The sequence below is a fragment of the Neodiprion pinetum genome, chromosome 4 (genome assembly GCF_021155775.2).
Source record: "Neodiprion pinetum isolate iyNeoPine1 chromosome 4, iyNeoPine1.2, whole genome shotgun sequence".
In the NCBI taxonomy this organism is placed as follows: domain Eukaryota; kingdom Metazoa; phylum Arthropoda; class Insecta; order Hymenoptera; family Diprionidae; genus Neodiprion; species Neodiprion pinetum.
The window spans coordinates 17,966,048-17,982,777 of NC_060235.2; the positions used below are offsets into that span (position 1 = coordinate 17,966,048).

General features: G+C 40.8%; 1 protein-coding gene and 1 pseudogene across 1 annotated transcript; both read right to left on the reverse strand.

Annotated features, from left to right (window-relative positions):
* Positions 1 to 1,064: 1,064 nt before the first annotated feature.
* LOC124217285 (RNA helicase aquarius pseudogene) lies at positions 1,065 to 5,840 on the reverse strand (annotated as a pseudogene).
* A 608-nt stretch (positions 5,841 to 6,448) lies between these two features.
* LOC124218151 (beta-1,4-glucuronyltransferase 1) lies at positions 6,449 to 11,108 on the reverse strand. The gene is made up of 2 exons (XM_046624597.2): positions 8,919 to 11,108; positions 6,449 to 8,843 (listed from the first exon to the last, which is right to left on the reverse strand). The coding sequence occupies exons 1-2, from the start codon at positions 10,050 to 10,052 to the stop codon at positions 8,631 to 8,633; spliced, it is 1,347 nt and encodes a 448-aa protein (XP_046480553.1). The 5' UTR covers positions 10,053 to 11,108; the 3' UTR covers positions 6,449 to 8,630.
* Between the last annotated feature and the right edge of the window lie 5,622 nt (positions 11,109 to 16,730).

The following is a 16,730-nucleotide window of genomic DNA, read 5'->3' on the forward strand; positions in this document are numbered from 1 at the left end:
CCAATCAGTCAGGTAAGAGTCGTACGAAACGAATCTGAGACCCAAAATTTTTGGTCGAAAAATGAGAAAAAAGTAAGGCTAACCCCTTTGTATTTTTGGCAGAAATTTTTGCGATTTTTAAAAGTGCTCGAATAAATCAATTGTGGCACTATTTCAACGTGATTTTGCAACAGAAATTGATCGGGCGCAGTCCCACTACGCTGCAACCACCGCATCAAAAGTTACAGTCAAAAAACGAAATCTGTGATTTCGACACTTTCAGCAGGTGCTTTTTCCTTCGAAATTTCTCTCCTGTTGATCCCACGCTCTTTCCGCTGCGTTTCCTGAGTTCCTGGGGGTTCAATCAGTCAGGTAACAGTCGTACGGAACGAATCTGAGACCCAAAATTTTTGGTCGAAAAATGAAGAAAAAGTAAGGCTAACCCCTTTGTATTTCTGGCAGAAATTTTTGCGATTTTGAATAGTGCTCGAATAAATTAATTGGGGCACTATTCCGACTTAATTTTGCATCAGAAATCGATCGGGCGCAGTCCCACCACGCTGCGATCAACGCATCGAAAGTTACAGCCAAAAAACGGGAACCTGTGTTCTCGACAATTTTCGTCGGGTGCTTTTTCCTTCGAAATTTCTCTCCTGTTGATCCCACGCTCTTTCCGCTGCGTTTTCTGAGTTCCTGGGGGTCCAATCAGTCAGGTAAGAGTCGTACGAAACGAATCCGAGACCCAAAATTTTTGGTCGAAAAATGAAGAAAAAGTAAGGCTAACCCCTTTGTATTTTTGGCCAATGTTATGTGGGGGTGAGAGTGTACCGAGCGGTGGTAGGTAATGATTAATTGAATAATCAAGCTCCCACGTAACGACAATGAATAAATAATAAAACTAAGAAAAGACTCACCTTTCGATAAGCCGGTAATTTGTAGGATCGTGTTGCTATAGTCCTGTACAGGTCTGGGAGGTTTGTTCAAATTGTTGAGGCAATTTTGTAATAATGAAACCGGGGAAAAGGTCTTTTAAAATAAATGGTTCAATATGATTTATTTCGTAAAAGATGAAGTACATTCTGTTTCTATTTGGTGATTGAAATGTCTGGTAACAATCAATGGTGATAATGACATAAGAGCCGAAAGTAATAATTTATAAAGTGTTCGACTTTGTACAAATCGTGTGTTATTCTATTCTCAAGGATATTATTATTTGGTACTAGCAACATCTACTCTTAACGATGATTATAACTAGCTGGCCGTGATTATTCGATATTGTATCTCTCTTTTGAGATTATCTTAAATCAATTATTCATCCTATTGTTAAGTCTTGTTGGTTAATTCTTGGAAACAATAAGTATGATTTAATTGGGGGTAGTGAAGTTAGCCACCAATTCTAGACTTGCTTTTAAATGAATATTACTGAAGTAAATTTTGATTATAAAGGTGAAACAAGAATTCGTTCAATTTCGAAGATTAACACTCGGATTGACTTAGCTTCAGGTGAATCGGTCGACGAGATTGAGAGCCGTCGGATCGTGTCGGTCTGCGTCAGTAGAATTCTGGACCAGGGGCCTCACCTCAAGTTCGGAAGAGTTGATGAATCGAACGATGTTGAACGTCGGTCACTCAGTCTTTGTAGATTTAGAATGTTATCTTACTATCGAAAGCTATAGTTGAAAGTGTCAATTTGCTGATTTTGATATATGTTAAAGATGATTCCAAAGATTATTTATTAAAAATGATAGTGTAGTTATTATTATTAGATTCGGTTGAATCAGGGCCGAACTCAATTTAATTATGGAAAATGGAATAGCATAAAAATGTCTATTCTCGAAATGATGAGATTTAGTAAAGCACAGAAAAGATGGAAACGTAGAAGATAGTGAGTCTTTTGCAGCTAACAGAATAACTGAATGCTCGAATTTGACGAATTAGCGCGAGACTTTAGGCCGGTCACAACTAAGATTTTTCGAAGGCTACTATTGCTCAAGAAGGGCTAATACGGGTTGACGTCCACGCACCTCGCGACTTGACAGACGAAAGACGCGGCTTCTTGGGCCCGAGGGTCCAAGGAGCTGCAGTTGTAATAAGTTACAACGGTAATTAGCCAATGAGGTGCGAGGGCGACCTCCTGGTGCCCAAATCCACATGGTCAGCGTTACTTCATGCTGTTCGACGGTGTTCCGACGATTCTCAATCTCGTCGGTGACACATTAAAAATATGAACAAGAGATATTTACATACAATGTTCACACATTCATTCTACATTCTAATAAGTAATCTATTTTAATTTGGTGTTTCCAAAGGTAGTGGTTTATCCTAGTTATTGGTTATAGTTTTAACTTAAAAAGAGGGATATTTCCAGGCTGAGCGCTACTGATGCTAATTCAGTAGTCCCTTATCTCCGTTCTTGGTACCAGTTAAATAGAAAAAAGTTTAACCTTATACTAGGGATCATTGTTAGTCTCTACGTGACTTTTGCCGGGAGGGGTGGAACTTGCCGTTATTAGAATATGAGATTTTGATGAAATAATATCTGTGCATTGAAGAAATTAAAGAAATGAAATGAAATGGAATTTTGAAAAAGGTACGCCAAGGCGGTACGTCGGGGCGTAACATCATCATCGGCACCAGGATGTGCAGAGATGTGATGTGTGGGGCTAGCGATGCGGCCCGTTGTACCAGGTTTTTGCCATTCTTTTGCACCCTGCATGGATATTAAATCAAGACAAGCGTTAAAAAATATTAAAGAGAACAAAGCGTTTGTGTGATATTTCTTTGAATTTCCTCTGCTTTCCATGTTTTTAAGTAGTTGTTTTTAAAAAATACTCTTCAACTTTCGTGTGTCTGTGCTTTCATGGTGCTAACTTTATCCATATAGTAATCATAGACGAATTTTGCCATGTGGGGCATGTCTTCGATGACGACAGCCTCGGGCAAAAGGTTAACTGATGCTGCCAAGCTTTCATTGAGTCTTTGTGCTGGATACATTTCGCTGGGAAGAATGTGCAGTTTAAGGGGTCGCTGCATTAGCTGGTCGAACGCGGGTGTAAGTTCGAAGCAGTTTTTAAATAAGACGACCCTGGCAAAGACGTATAAACCAAGCCGAGCTCGTGACATTGCCACCACCAGCCGCCTGACATCTCTCAAGTGACCAACTGCTCGTGTTTTCACCAACGACAACAGTATGTAGTCGTTCTGTTGACCCTGATACTTGTCAACAGTGGTCACTTTGTTTGTTCGTCCTATCAACGGGTTGTTAGCACACCTGATGTTTATTACGTCGCGTATTAAAAGCTTCTGTCCATTGTAGGTGGTTAGTATGCTCATTTTGTCAGCTGGGTATCCTAAAAGGCGCATGTACATAAATACTGCGACGCAGTACTCGGCTTCGGCAAGATTCTGAAAGAAATCCAACGCCAACGCCGTTGAAGTCCTCAACGTTGATGAGTTGAAAGTCGAATAAGAACCCAGCGTTGGCAATAAGATATTCAGGACTACGCTCGACGTGACACAGATTACCCAGCTTTTTGTACCGCCAGTTGTAGAGATTGCATATACTTGGTCTGGCGCGACCTTGGCCGTCAAGATCGACGGTAGGAACACCAAGCCTTACGAACCTTGCAAATAAAGACTGCTCCATATTTGAATATTTTTGGAAGGCCCTGTTTTTAGTGACAGGGGGCAACTGATGGTGGTCGCCGATCATAATCCAACGCTTCAAACGATTGTAACCATTTTGGGGGTTTTGAAGCAGCAGTGATATGAAGGTCTCGATTTCCAATATCTGGGCGGACTCTTCCATAAGGATGTTGTCTTATTTAAATCTCATGTCGACAAGTTCCCGTCGCTTGAGCACTGCGTGCGTACAAGTCATTGCGATTAACTTCGCTTCTTTCACGAGTAAATACTTTGAACAGTGCAGCCCTGATCTGAGCAATTCGAACGCACGGAACTCCTTATGTTGAGCGAACATCCTCTCCACATATCTGCCAAAATCCCATAAGTGCGATTCTCGCCGGGGAGTACAGGCCTTGGTTCAGGACCATCCTCGATCACCCGACCATTCGAATCTAGCATGCCCTCAATCTCGCACTCCCGTACGGTTGTCAAACCAACCTGGGGTACAAACGGCAGTTTGTGATTGTATTTCGTTCCTGGAAGGCGTGTCTATGGTAAATCACAGATGTTTATACCGGTATCTGGTCCTCGCGAGCATTCCGAGGCTGCACGTTCGTTCATATGAATATTACGTAAATTATAAACATATTTGCAGCCGGGCGTTTCTATGCTAGCGTTACAATATACGCATGCATACTCGTCCGGGCAGCAATATGTCAAAATCACTCACCGATGGTATTAGGAGGTTTGATTGATATTAAAAAGCAAACGTCGTGTTTCCTCAGGTTTTCCCACTCAGCCTTGATTTCCTTTCTCACGCTCAGATTGACAGTGACGTCGGCTCTTACGCGCGACGGCCTATTCTCCCCGATATTCGGCTTAGCAACCTCAACAATTGCAAACTGAGTTATCGGCTGTGCCATTTTGGCTCGTCCACCGTAATACACGCCGCCATCCTCCGCACGCCTGTAAAATAAGTTGTACACACGTGAAATAAGTGGACTGCAACAATACAAGAATTAATCGCATGTAGAACAATCGTTCCAACATTAAGAAAAAGCAACGGATCGAATTCAAGAAACTTGGTCTCGGCTAAATTAATTATGAGTGATGACATCGGCTCGCTAAGTTTTGTTGACGCTATCGTATGACAAAAAAATTGCGCACCTATCACAATTGAATCATGCATGCAATGTAATTAGTAAGGCACTCACCATGGACTGAGTTCACCTTGTTCTCCTCGTCTTCCTGGTCCTCCTCCTTGTCCACCTCCAACCACCGTCAACCACCTCCAACAACCACTGATAACCACCTTGAGTTATACCTTGAATAGAAATAAATATTTACAGTATAAGAACACAGCAAAAATATTGTGTAAGGATTTTTATAATTAATTAATTAATTAGTTAATAATAGAATAAATTTTTCTAGCGCATTTGTAGCTACTGAATTTGTGCTTGACCGAAAAATGAATTGAAATAATTCATTGTGTACATGACAAGTTCAAAAAATTTTAGATGAAATATATTTACGATTTCCATTAAATATTACACGAATGTTATCTATACTCACTATGCAGAAATCCTCGTTCTCCTCGTCCACCTTGTTCTCCTCGTCTTTCTTGTTCTCCGAGAGTCAAGATTCACCAGGAAGCGGACCTGGAGCGTAGGAACCACGGAGCGCTTGTCCTGGATGTCAAGTTTCACTAGGTAGTCGACCTTGAGCGCAGAAACTACGGAGCGCTTGTTATGAAGTCGAGTTCCACCAGGCAGCGTACCCGGAGTGCAGGAACCACGGACCGCTTGTCCTGGAACTCGAGTTACACCAGAAAGTGGACTCAGAGCGCAGGATTCAGGAGGTAGAGAACCCGATACTCGAAATCTGCGGAGCGCGATTTTCATACGTCCTCTCTACTGCGCGGTTGTTTTCGGACTGAGGAATTCGGTTAGCTGATTTTCGTCTATATAGATCGATGACGTCAAGAGAAAAAAAATTTTGGGCGACGTCACATTCTGCACATCCGAACATCCAAACTCTAGTTTCGAACTTCAATACTATGTATAATATGACATGATGTATAATGATTTTAGTTTCGACATTTCAGACAAGAAATACGCACCTCATCTTTCCTGCCGATTCCCGACTGAAGCGGCTAGGCTCTTCGATGGTCAGCCTTTGACTGAAGATATATTCTTCAGTTAACGAGTCAGCTAATAACCCTGCCGTTCTGCGACAGTTGGATGATCAAAATTTTTGCTCGTACCTTTCAAATGTAATATAAAATACACTCGAAGTTTTAAGATGCTTCGTTCTTTTACTCCCTATCAAAAAAAATAAAAAATAAAAAATACCGACAATCACGTTTTCAGGTCTTTAAATCAGGACACTGCGTTAAATACTGTCTCACATACGGAGCATCCGTTTCATTTCGATCAAAATTAGCGCATCCGTGATGTGTTACAGTTACTCTGAATTTTTTTCCATACATAAGAGTGTTCACTCTTCGAAAACAATTCTGCTTCTCTACCCAAAGTAGGTACTTCACTTGCGACTAGCTAAAACAGCGTTTCGATTCTATGCCTACGAAAATTCAAGATCGAGTGGGCAAATGAAAAATTGTTCGAATAATTATGAATATCAATGTTATGGAATACATCGAGCGCGTGTCGAACAGAATCTCATTTTGAAATGAATAATTCTTCTATTTCCATATGATAGACGTATTATTGTAGATGATCCAGTTTGTCTTTTGGAAAATTTGTAGTATGCATCACGTATTAATCGTAAATGGATCATATATATTAATATCGTACATGGACCGCATTTACATATATACTTTCTGGCCTCTGCATCATTATTACATCTGATCTCTTAATATTTATGATCTATGTATACATTCTTCGCTCGGGTGCCTATAGTTTAATTAAATCACTGGTTTGCTACGAATTTTGGAAGAAATTTATTCCCATTATTAATTTCTTGTATCGCCGACAAGTCGGTAAGTACACACAGGCTAACAAAAGTACTGGCTTGGGGTTACCACTGCGAAGCTGTGTTACTCGGAGGGTGAATCATGTCGAAATCGGTATCTCTCTGATGTTCTGCAATAAGTTCTCAACTCTTCCAAGATTTTCCAAGCATCTGAGAGGGCTTAAGCGCACGAAGATTTTCGGTTGTCACACCAAAGCCATTAGAGCAACTGTCTTTATATTCTTCAGTCAACGCTCGACTTTAGGGACAAGCGATCCGTGGTTCCTGCGCTCCTGGTCCGCTACCTGGTAAAATTCGACTTCGAAAGAGGTGGAGAAGAAGGACGAGGTGGACTAGGAGGACGGAAGTAATCGAAGGTGATTAAAGGTAGTCGGAGGTGGTATGAGGTGGTAGCGGGTGGTAGGAGGTGGTCGGAAGTGGTAGGAGACGATCGGAGGTAGTTGGGGGTGGTTGGCGATAGTCGTTGAAGGCGGTTGGCGGTGGACGCGGTTACGCGTCTTCTCACGGGGATAATCGAGCCGATCGACATTTCTTAGTCGCAGCCGACAAGTAGTCTTACGTACTCACTTTGTACCGACTCAATCTGAAAATTTCATACCGACACTACTTTGGCTGCTGCGAATGTCGGTACGAGCTCATTAGGTAGAGTCGATAGAGTAGAACCCTCCTACGCTCCCAGGCCCACCTGGGCCCACTTGCCCGCCGAAAACTGGTCACTTAAATTTACCCAGGGGTATCGGTCTTTGCGTTCTGCAGTCAACGTCGCGATCGAAGTGCCTAATCGCAAGCAACCAAAGTAGCGTCAATTCAAAGCGCCTAATTACAGTCAACCGGCTCATACACAGTCTAACCGATCGAATAAGGTCAACCCATAGTGCGTTACATAGTGTAAGAAATTAGGTGTGCTCGATAAAGGACAAATTTTCGTGAAAGTTTGCGCAGTCTACCAGTTGACGTCACGGCAAGTCGTAGTGAGCCTACAGTGCAGACGCAAACGCGTACAAAACACAACATAACCTCAACTACAAGATTAATAAATGCATAAACAAATGTGGTGGGTTAAATCTCGCATTGACTCGCATCATCTCACAAATTCAATCAAATTCATTAAGTTTATTTGTTTGGTTAAGGGGTGTAAGAATCGCAGTGGGACCTGCAAAAGTAAAAGTATTCGCATTTCTAATATGCGTGAACTGAAGAATTCAGTCAACGTTTCGTGTGTAACATGCTAATCTACTACGTAAATTTTTCAACAATTTTGAATTGACCGCTTGTTGTGACGTCAACTGGCGAAACTTTCCAATTGGTTGGTCCAAAAAGCTACGCTGCAGCACATCCAACTCCTTGCATTATGAGTCAAACCAAGTAAATTCTTTGGAGCGCCTGATCACGGACGTAATTTCGATTGTTTATCTTTACAAATATATAGATTTTTCCGAGGGAAATCGACTATGCATAGTCTGAAGTTACTACGATTTTTAAAATTTTCAAGAAAAAAAAAACACTATACCAATGTATGCAAAAAATATATCATAGAGAATGTACTCTACAGTTTTCGTGGTCAACTGCTGCCAAGTTATCGCCGAAAATTGAAAGAATCTTTGTATTGAACAATTGGCTTGTTCAATTGTTCACCAGTGCAGTTTTTTCAATTCCTAAGGTTCTAATTAGTGGTGTAGTCTTCTACGGCATGACTTTGGATAAAACAATTTGAAAAAAATTGCATAGTCATCTGAAAATTCTCAAAATTTCGAAAGTTGCTTAGACCCGTTCGTACGTAATAACATACAAATCGCTCATTGCTTTTTTTGTACAACTCTAGCAATTGAAACGACCAATGGTAAATTAGATCGAATTTAGTTATATTTTGAATGAAAATGATTATTTAAAAAACCAAATATAACCGCTACGCAGTATTCGTTCAGTAATTAATTATTAATCCTACAGTATTATATAATATCCCCCAATATCATCGCATCACCGCACAACGTTCTTGTAACACTGGAGTTCGTAATTGCATGCATCTTTTGTCTCCGTCATTGGCGGCACCTGGGATTTGCCGGATATTGTTTCTGTAGTCGTCTGACGACGCTCTGATATATCCTCGAATTCCTTCTCTCGTAGGGACGCCTCCAGGCTTCTCTGCGGTTGTCGATACTCGTCGGGCGACGCTTGACTCCTGGTGCATGAACGAGAAAGGCACCATCGAGAACGACGAGGCGGTAACTCAAAAGACACATCTCCAGCATCTGTTAATGAAGCGAAAGAGACAGATGTATTATTGCAACGGTTCGACACCGAAATTAATTTTCGAATTAATTCACCTGCGCCATTTTGTCCTGCCTGCCCTCCCACGACATATCCTCGGTATAAAGCGGGTCTTCGCGTGTACCGATGTACACTGGCTCCCACCTGTGATGCGGAAACTCCCTTCTGGTTACGACGGAGGGTCTAACCCTGCCAGGATCGGGCCTTAGCATCCACCTCGTCAGGCCCGGAAATTTCTGGCAATGAGCGCAGACGAATCTGTGAAAATACCCAGCGACGCCGGCTCTGGCTGCCATGAGTAGTTCGTGCTTGGTGTTTGGTGGTTTCTCGTTGGCCTCGACCTCGAACGCGGGAACGACGAACACAACACCGACCCTGGGGGGCCGTCCGCGGACCATTTCGACGAACCCTGAGGCGAGATTCTCGCTGGGAAGCAGCTCAATGTCGGAGACCAAGACCCTGGGGGTCCGAGCGTTGCTCCTGGCGACGTTCCGGGCGACGTTCACGGGGTACATCATGTTCCTGGACTTTCGCTCGGTCTCGGATTCCCGTAGCTGGATGTCCGAGGCTGCACAGTCGCCCAGCGCCTGGCTCCTGGGCCTCAGAGCTGGCGGCCTTCCTGCGGGAAATATCAACTGCACCGCCACCCTCGCCATCCCCGGCTCGCAGCCGCAGGCCCTCTCCAGCAAGGCGACGGCCAGCCCGGCGTCTAGGCCAGGGGCGAAAACGGCCAGACTGATGGGGCCCTCCCACCGCCTCGCGAGCTCCACCACGGCGTAGACCTGCTCGGCGGTAGCGTGGGTGCAGAGGGTGACCGGGGGCGCCTCGGCGCCGGCATAGCCCCCCAGGACTCCCGACAGGACCCGGTAAGGCCCCTTCTCCCCTGCCTCCGGGGACCAGGCGACATCGGCCGAGGTGTAGGACAGCGAACGCGGGAGGCCGTGGGCCCATTCGCAGAAGGTCAGGTTTCGCGGCCTCCTACCGGCCATGTAAACACCCGCCGCATAGACCAGACCAAACTCCTGTATCTGTTCGGTTATTGCGACCGGCTGTTTAGCCCGGGCCGTTTTTTCTGACCAAACGAGAACCGAGCTTCCGCGGGAGGCTAAAAGGTGGGCGAATATCACAGCAGCGACGAGACCGGCAACGAAAACCGCGATCCGACGCCCTCGACGCAAACCCGAGACCATGAGGGTCCCCGTAAAAGGGCAGGGCCTTACTGAAAGCCAGGAACAATTCGCACGCCTGGTCCTATTGGGCAGGTCGCAAAGATTACAAAACTCGAACACAGCACTGCGCCGTTAACGCACCCCCGAACTCCGCCCTACGCCTGGCAACTTCACCCTGGCAAAAGACGATCGATGCGAGACGGCCAGGGCCGTATCACGGTTCACTTCATGATTTTTTTACTTTTTTCCCCTTCTTTTCACCATCAGGGATGGATCGGCTCATGTTTATTCCCGGACTACCCATATCGTGGGGAAGGTTAAAGGGATTCTTGACCTTGACAGAAGAATGTCGCAGGTTTTTTTTTGCCTCTAGGTGCATACTGAACTGTGAAGAGGGCAAAAGATTGCCAAATATAAAGCTTAATTGACACATTGCACAAGATAAGGGATGTTGGGGTTAAAATATAAAGTCTGTGCTTCTCTCCCTTTCCTGGACAGTTTTTCTCCCGGTCAATTTTCGTTTAAAAATTCATAGCTATAATTGTAACGATGACCGACCAAGTCAAACAGCCACAACTGACTTCTCCAATTACTCAACGTACATGAATGTATACGGTTATATTGAGACATGCAACCTCGTAGCATCAATATATTATAGAAATAAATTGCGTCCCCGATCGAAATGACGTTCTATAGGCATACTAGATATATCTATACCTACATGTATAACCCACATCATATCCTGGCAGCTGCAAACGTGGTGACTGAAAAGTGGCTGCAAAAACAGTAACTCTTTTCCTTCCTCTCTGCGCTCTTTCTACATACATTATGTATCTATAGTATTACCACCAGTAAGTATATGATATTCTTACTTCATCACTTTGCGGTTAATTTTTTTTCTGTATACATATAGTTAACAATTCGCGTTGTCCAACACTGCGATTGATATGAGAAGAAAAAAATTGTCTACTTGTTCCTGATAACGTCACACACATGTATACTTTTTTTATGTACCGATCACCGAACTTCTATATCAGAGAAAAAAGTGAAAGGAATTATCTAAGCAAGAGGATACCTCAGTTTTTACCGTCTGTATGACGGGGTGGCTGGCCGGCGCCTCGTCAAGTCTTCATTGATTGCATCCTGCAGCTAATTTTAGCGCAACCCGAGAGGGGATCAGGAGAGGGTTGTTTGGGGGCAGAAAGAGAGTGAGGAACTGCAGTCCTTTGTAGCGAGTTCATACCCGGCGGAATAATTCATAATCGCGAAGTGCCGCAGGATGATCAGAGGCATATTAATCACACCATGCAGTCATCGTGGATCGGTCTCACGATTATTATACATCCGATCACCAGTGTAGCTGTTTGTTTCATTACAATTAAGTCGAGGTAATTATTTAAGTAATTTATGAAAATTCGGAGTTCAACAATTGTGAATTAGGGTGAAATTGTGTAATCATCGAGAACGAGCGGCTTTAGGCTGACCCTGAGCCAGCCCTCGAACTTCACGTTCTCATACTGCAGGTTTCATGTTCCAAAGGAAAAAAATTAATGATAGTATCCAATTAGAATTTCTAACTACAAGTTCAGATTTGTGATTATCGATTTAAATGCCCTCGGGTACCACATTACACGAAAATATGACCATTTTTTAAATTCTTAACCACTATAATGAGTCCACCATTACAAATTTTGTAAGTTTGACCTTGGATTGGTTGTCGGTGAGCCAAAAAACCTCCGCCTACTGATTTCGACCAAAATCCAAATATATTCATATTTTTACCAACCATATTGGATTTGCCATTTTGGATTTCGCAAATCTGTCCTTTGATTCGTGATCAGCCACCTAGCAAGCCTTCGAGTACCAATTTTCATAAACATCCAAATGTTCTTAGTTTTTTTAATAAGCATATCGAATAAGCCAAATTTAAATTTTGCAAATCTGACTTTAAATTCGCGATTAGCGGCCCAAAAAACCTTGCGGTACCAATTTTCATTGAAACCCATTAATTTATTCTCATGATGTCATCATTTTTATTTCATTTTTAGAATTTAGCTATTTAAATAATTCGAAAAGTTCTGAACCGATCAAAGCCAAAATCCAATCAGTTCTAAGTTTGGAAAAGTCGCGTCGATTCAGACCAAAATCGTTGAAATTCGGTAATCGTTCTCGAGATATGGTCGGACAAAAACATTGATCACATACATAAAACCCAATTTTTCATTTTCTGGGTGATTATAATATTTGAAGTAGAAGTTGAAAAAACTACAGTCACCGGTTAGTCAAGATGTTACAATAAATGCGGAGGAATATGTTCAGGTATACCAAGGAGTATGTACAGAGTTTGAAAAATAATATTTTGAATCAGAGCTTTATCGTTGTGGGTTATCGATTATCACAGCGTTACATAAAAATAAGTCAAGAAAACGCAGTTAGGTAATAATTGTACAGTGCAACCGCAAGTCCAAACCGCATTAAGCAACCGCTGACCTGGCTTGTAAATATCCATTCAGTGACGTCATAAGCACTTACAGCGCTTCTGGACGTTCAACGTTGAACTAAGGCCGCTGATTTCATTGGCCAGTTCCGTTAAATCCGGCCAATGAAATCACTTACAAATCGAGACAGACTTCTTGTGGATCATGAACGGGCTGCTCTCATCTGAAATTTTTTTTTGTCGAATCGTGTCATATTTACGGACAGACAACTGATGGAATAGGTTTTTCCGAATTACGTGTGTGCTTTTATACGTCTTTATCTCCCTGACGGAAATGAAACAATTTCTGAAATCGTAGAAGGCCAATTGCCAATTGGCCATGTTTGATTTGATTTTATTTATTTCATCATTATTATTAATAAATATTATCAGCGATCTACATTACCAATGACTGAGATACAGAGGTACACTTTTATTCAAGTTACGATTAAAAAAATGTTCTAGTCAGATTCGTGCGCTGTTCTCGCACGATTCGACAAGGAAATTTCCCCGCTTTTGACATCACGAAATATATTTTGTGAGTTAAGTATTGAATTAATTAGAAAAAAAAAGTTTACAGTCTCAGGTTAACAGAATTAAAGTAATTTCACATAAAAAATAATATAAATATGGCATATGATATTTTTTTGTAGTTTTATTGGAAAATATTTGAAATTTTTGATTAGTGTTATTTTCGATCGCTGATATCATTCAAACGGTTGGTCTGAGGAACTTTGATCTTCAGACGTTTTTTATAGAGCGTGAAATTTTCTACAAGTCTCTTTTTTCAGATTGTTGTTACGATGAACCGTTCCAAAGTAATAAAAATTCAAAAATGAAAAAAAATTTCCCGTGTTATTTAAATGGAAAATAAAGAAATGCATAGAGGCACACCTTACTATTGATATTGAGAGCTCATATTGGCGCCAAAATTTTTGTTTTTAAGTATACTATCAATTTTTGGACACCATAAGAAAAAAAAAAATCCGTCTTTTTTTGAAACACCCTAATATATATATACATACACGACACGCTGGGTCAGCGGGGCCTTTAGTAACGATATAAGCATCGACCGATTTCCGCAATAACGAACTTCGAACATTGTGGGTTATCAATTATCGCGGTTTCATAAAAAAATAAATTAAAAAAGCGTAGTTACGCAAAAATTATACAGTAAAATCAGAAGTTCAAGCCGCATTGAGGGGGGGGATTTCCTTTTTTTTCACTAAATTTATCACGTATTTCTACTTTTCTGGTGAAGAAACTATACAACGGATCAATGCGAAATTTGGCACGTGGATTTATTTATCTCTTATACAGCTCTACGAAATAAATCCTTTTTTTTTCTTGCTCTGATTTTTTCTGTGAATTCTGGTGTTTGAGAATGTAAAACTTACGAATATAATTATGATTATAGTAGATTGGCTCTGGTTTTTATGTTATTGTAGTATTGTATTCGAGATGACTCAATGTTTATAGGCGAATTTCTCTTGAACGGTTAAAGTTAGGAAAATTCTATACCCGTAGATTTTTATAGAGCGTGAAATTTCCTATAAGAATCTGTTAATACAGACAGTTTATTAGATGTACGTTTAGATGGTTTATACGCCAGACGTTTATGAGAAAAAAGAATTCACAAATTTTCCTAAATTTTTTTACCTGTTATTTAAATGGAAAATGGAAAAAAATCAATATTAAGAGCTCGTATTTGGCTGAGATATTCTATTTAAGATGCTCTATCGAAATTATGTTGCGTATTTGAGAGAAATTTTTAAATTTTTTTTCGGAACACCTCAATACCCCCCCCCCCCTTCGAAGAAACTTGTCGTGCCCTCTTTTTCATAGCGGAAACAACAAAGTATTATATTTCTTATATTTTTTATACGTGTGTCCGAATAAAGTAAGCATAACTAAAGTTATTGATAGTATTTTTTTAATAAACTTTAGATATTAAAAAAAAGAAATCGAATTTTTCACCTAACAATTGCTTTTTTGAGTCATGTATGAAAATATCGATAAAATAAATAACTAGAGCCAATTTCGAAAAACTACGCTTACTCCTAAGGTCGTTGACATCGAATCTTTCTAAGACGACTCAAATATCAAGAGCAACAAAACCAGTGTTGACCAGTATTGTCGATTCACCAAAAAAATTGAAAATCATTTCCTCCTGAATGAATAGCTACAAGTGTGTAAAGTAAAATGTTGTCGGGTTTTTTGTTGCAGGATTAATGGAAATACTCAAATCATGCACAGCATCAACTGGGGATCTTTGCGCGTCGAGGGGTTGGGAGAAAAAGATTTTTAATTTTTTTGTGCCTAGATAAGAGATAAATACAGCCACATGCTAAATTTCGCATTGATCCGGTGTATGGTTTCTTCACCAGATAATTGGAAAAAGCGATAGGTTTATCGACAAAAAGGAAATCCCCCCTCAAGTGACGATATAAGCGTCGATCGATTTCCGCAACAACCAGCTTCGAACGCAACACACGCCTATCGTAATTAACGCCTCTACACGAATAACCGAGCAAATCTATTTCTGTACATCTCATCCTTACGGACGGACGGTTGAGTCTTATGTATTCATTTTTTATGTACATCATGCATATATATTTATGTTTAGACACGAGTTCGAGGTCAGCGAGTCGTAAAGAATTTTCTACGAACTATAGCCTACGGTAGAAACTTATTTCTGTACATATATCTGCGTTTAAAGACACACGGTATATACCTATATGGGGCAGGAACTTTTCTCGAGACTCTACCTGAGTCTCTGCTGATTTTTCATACACTCATAAACAAAATATTCGGAACATATGCCAGCGTATTTTCGCTCAGTGGCACACGCAAAATAAAAAAAAATAACGTGCGAGCTGCGTCTCTTATAATAGATATTTGTGTATAGACCTGAAAAAATTACTGCATGCATACCTTTGTATAAGCAGTGTATGTATATTTATCTTATTTAACCACCACGTGTGAACGAGTCGAGTTCGCGAATCGAGTTGGATTATCGCAGATTTGAAACCTTATGCGGTACATACATAGGTAAATACATATGTGTGTATATATAGGTATGTAAATACACGTTACACGTAACTTGGCATACGCAAATCGCGTATTAAGAGGCTTACACGGGGAATATCAGACCATCGCATCACAGATTCTGCTGAAACTTTCGGGGGTATTTCTTTGGCCCAAAATATGAAACTTTTGATGTGTTCTATCCATTGGGCCTTTCTTTACTCGATTTAAAGTTCATTACGCTTTCAAACATTTGCAATTTATACTTGACAATGGCTCTGAAACAATAATGTTTTCTTTTACACTTAAATCTATGAAAATTAATACTTCATTCAATAAGGCATTTCACTAATTTACATGCTGATATGATCAATTTCAACCGAAATGGATGAAACTATCTATCAGCGACTCAATATTTCAGGGCAAATAAACACCCCTGAAAGTTTCAGCAGGATCCGCGATCCGGAGGTCTGAGACTCTCGTTGTTTGCGCGAACAACTTTTACGAACAGTATTATACGTGAGACAGTAAACATCTAAGCTGCCGTGAATGACTTTCGGCGACAGCATTCTCGTGTATTCTCTTTTTTATTTTTATTCATTCTGTGATACTAAAAACGAGCCTATCACAATTTCAATCTTATAACACAATTCCCCAGATTAGTATAAAATTATTCCAGAATGTCAAAAGTACGACATCGTTTATGCCTTGTTTAAAACCTTTTTAACTGTACTACCTTTTTTCAGCCCAGCACAAATTGGTATGATAAACTGCTGTATTATATGTATATTCGTGTGAATGCCGTGTGTGCGTGAAACTGTCGGTGCTAATTTGACAAAAAAAAAAATAAACCCGGCCCTCAATTAAAATCATTTTTCAAGTCATTGACGCGTACCTAATTATCCACGTGTTCGTAAAAGCGATTCGATATTACGTAAATAATATATATACGGGGAATTCTACGTTAAACCAACGGGTCATCGATCTGACACCCTGGGATTCTGATGTCCAATGAATTTTTTCGTTTATTTCGGTAAAAAATCGTACCTCCAATTTTTCGACACTTTTCCGCCAGTTTGTAAAATAGTGCCGACCCGAAATATGCTTGACATGAAGGTGTAAAATCAGGGACGCGAAGAGACATCTTTTCGTCATGATTCGAAAATGGTATTGAAATGCTGAATATTTTTTTATTT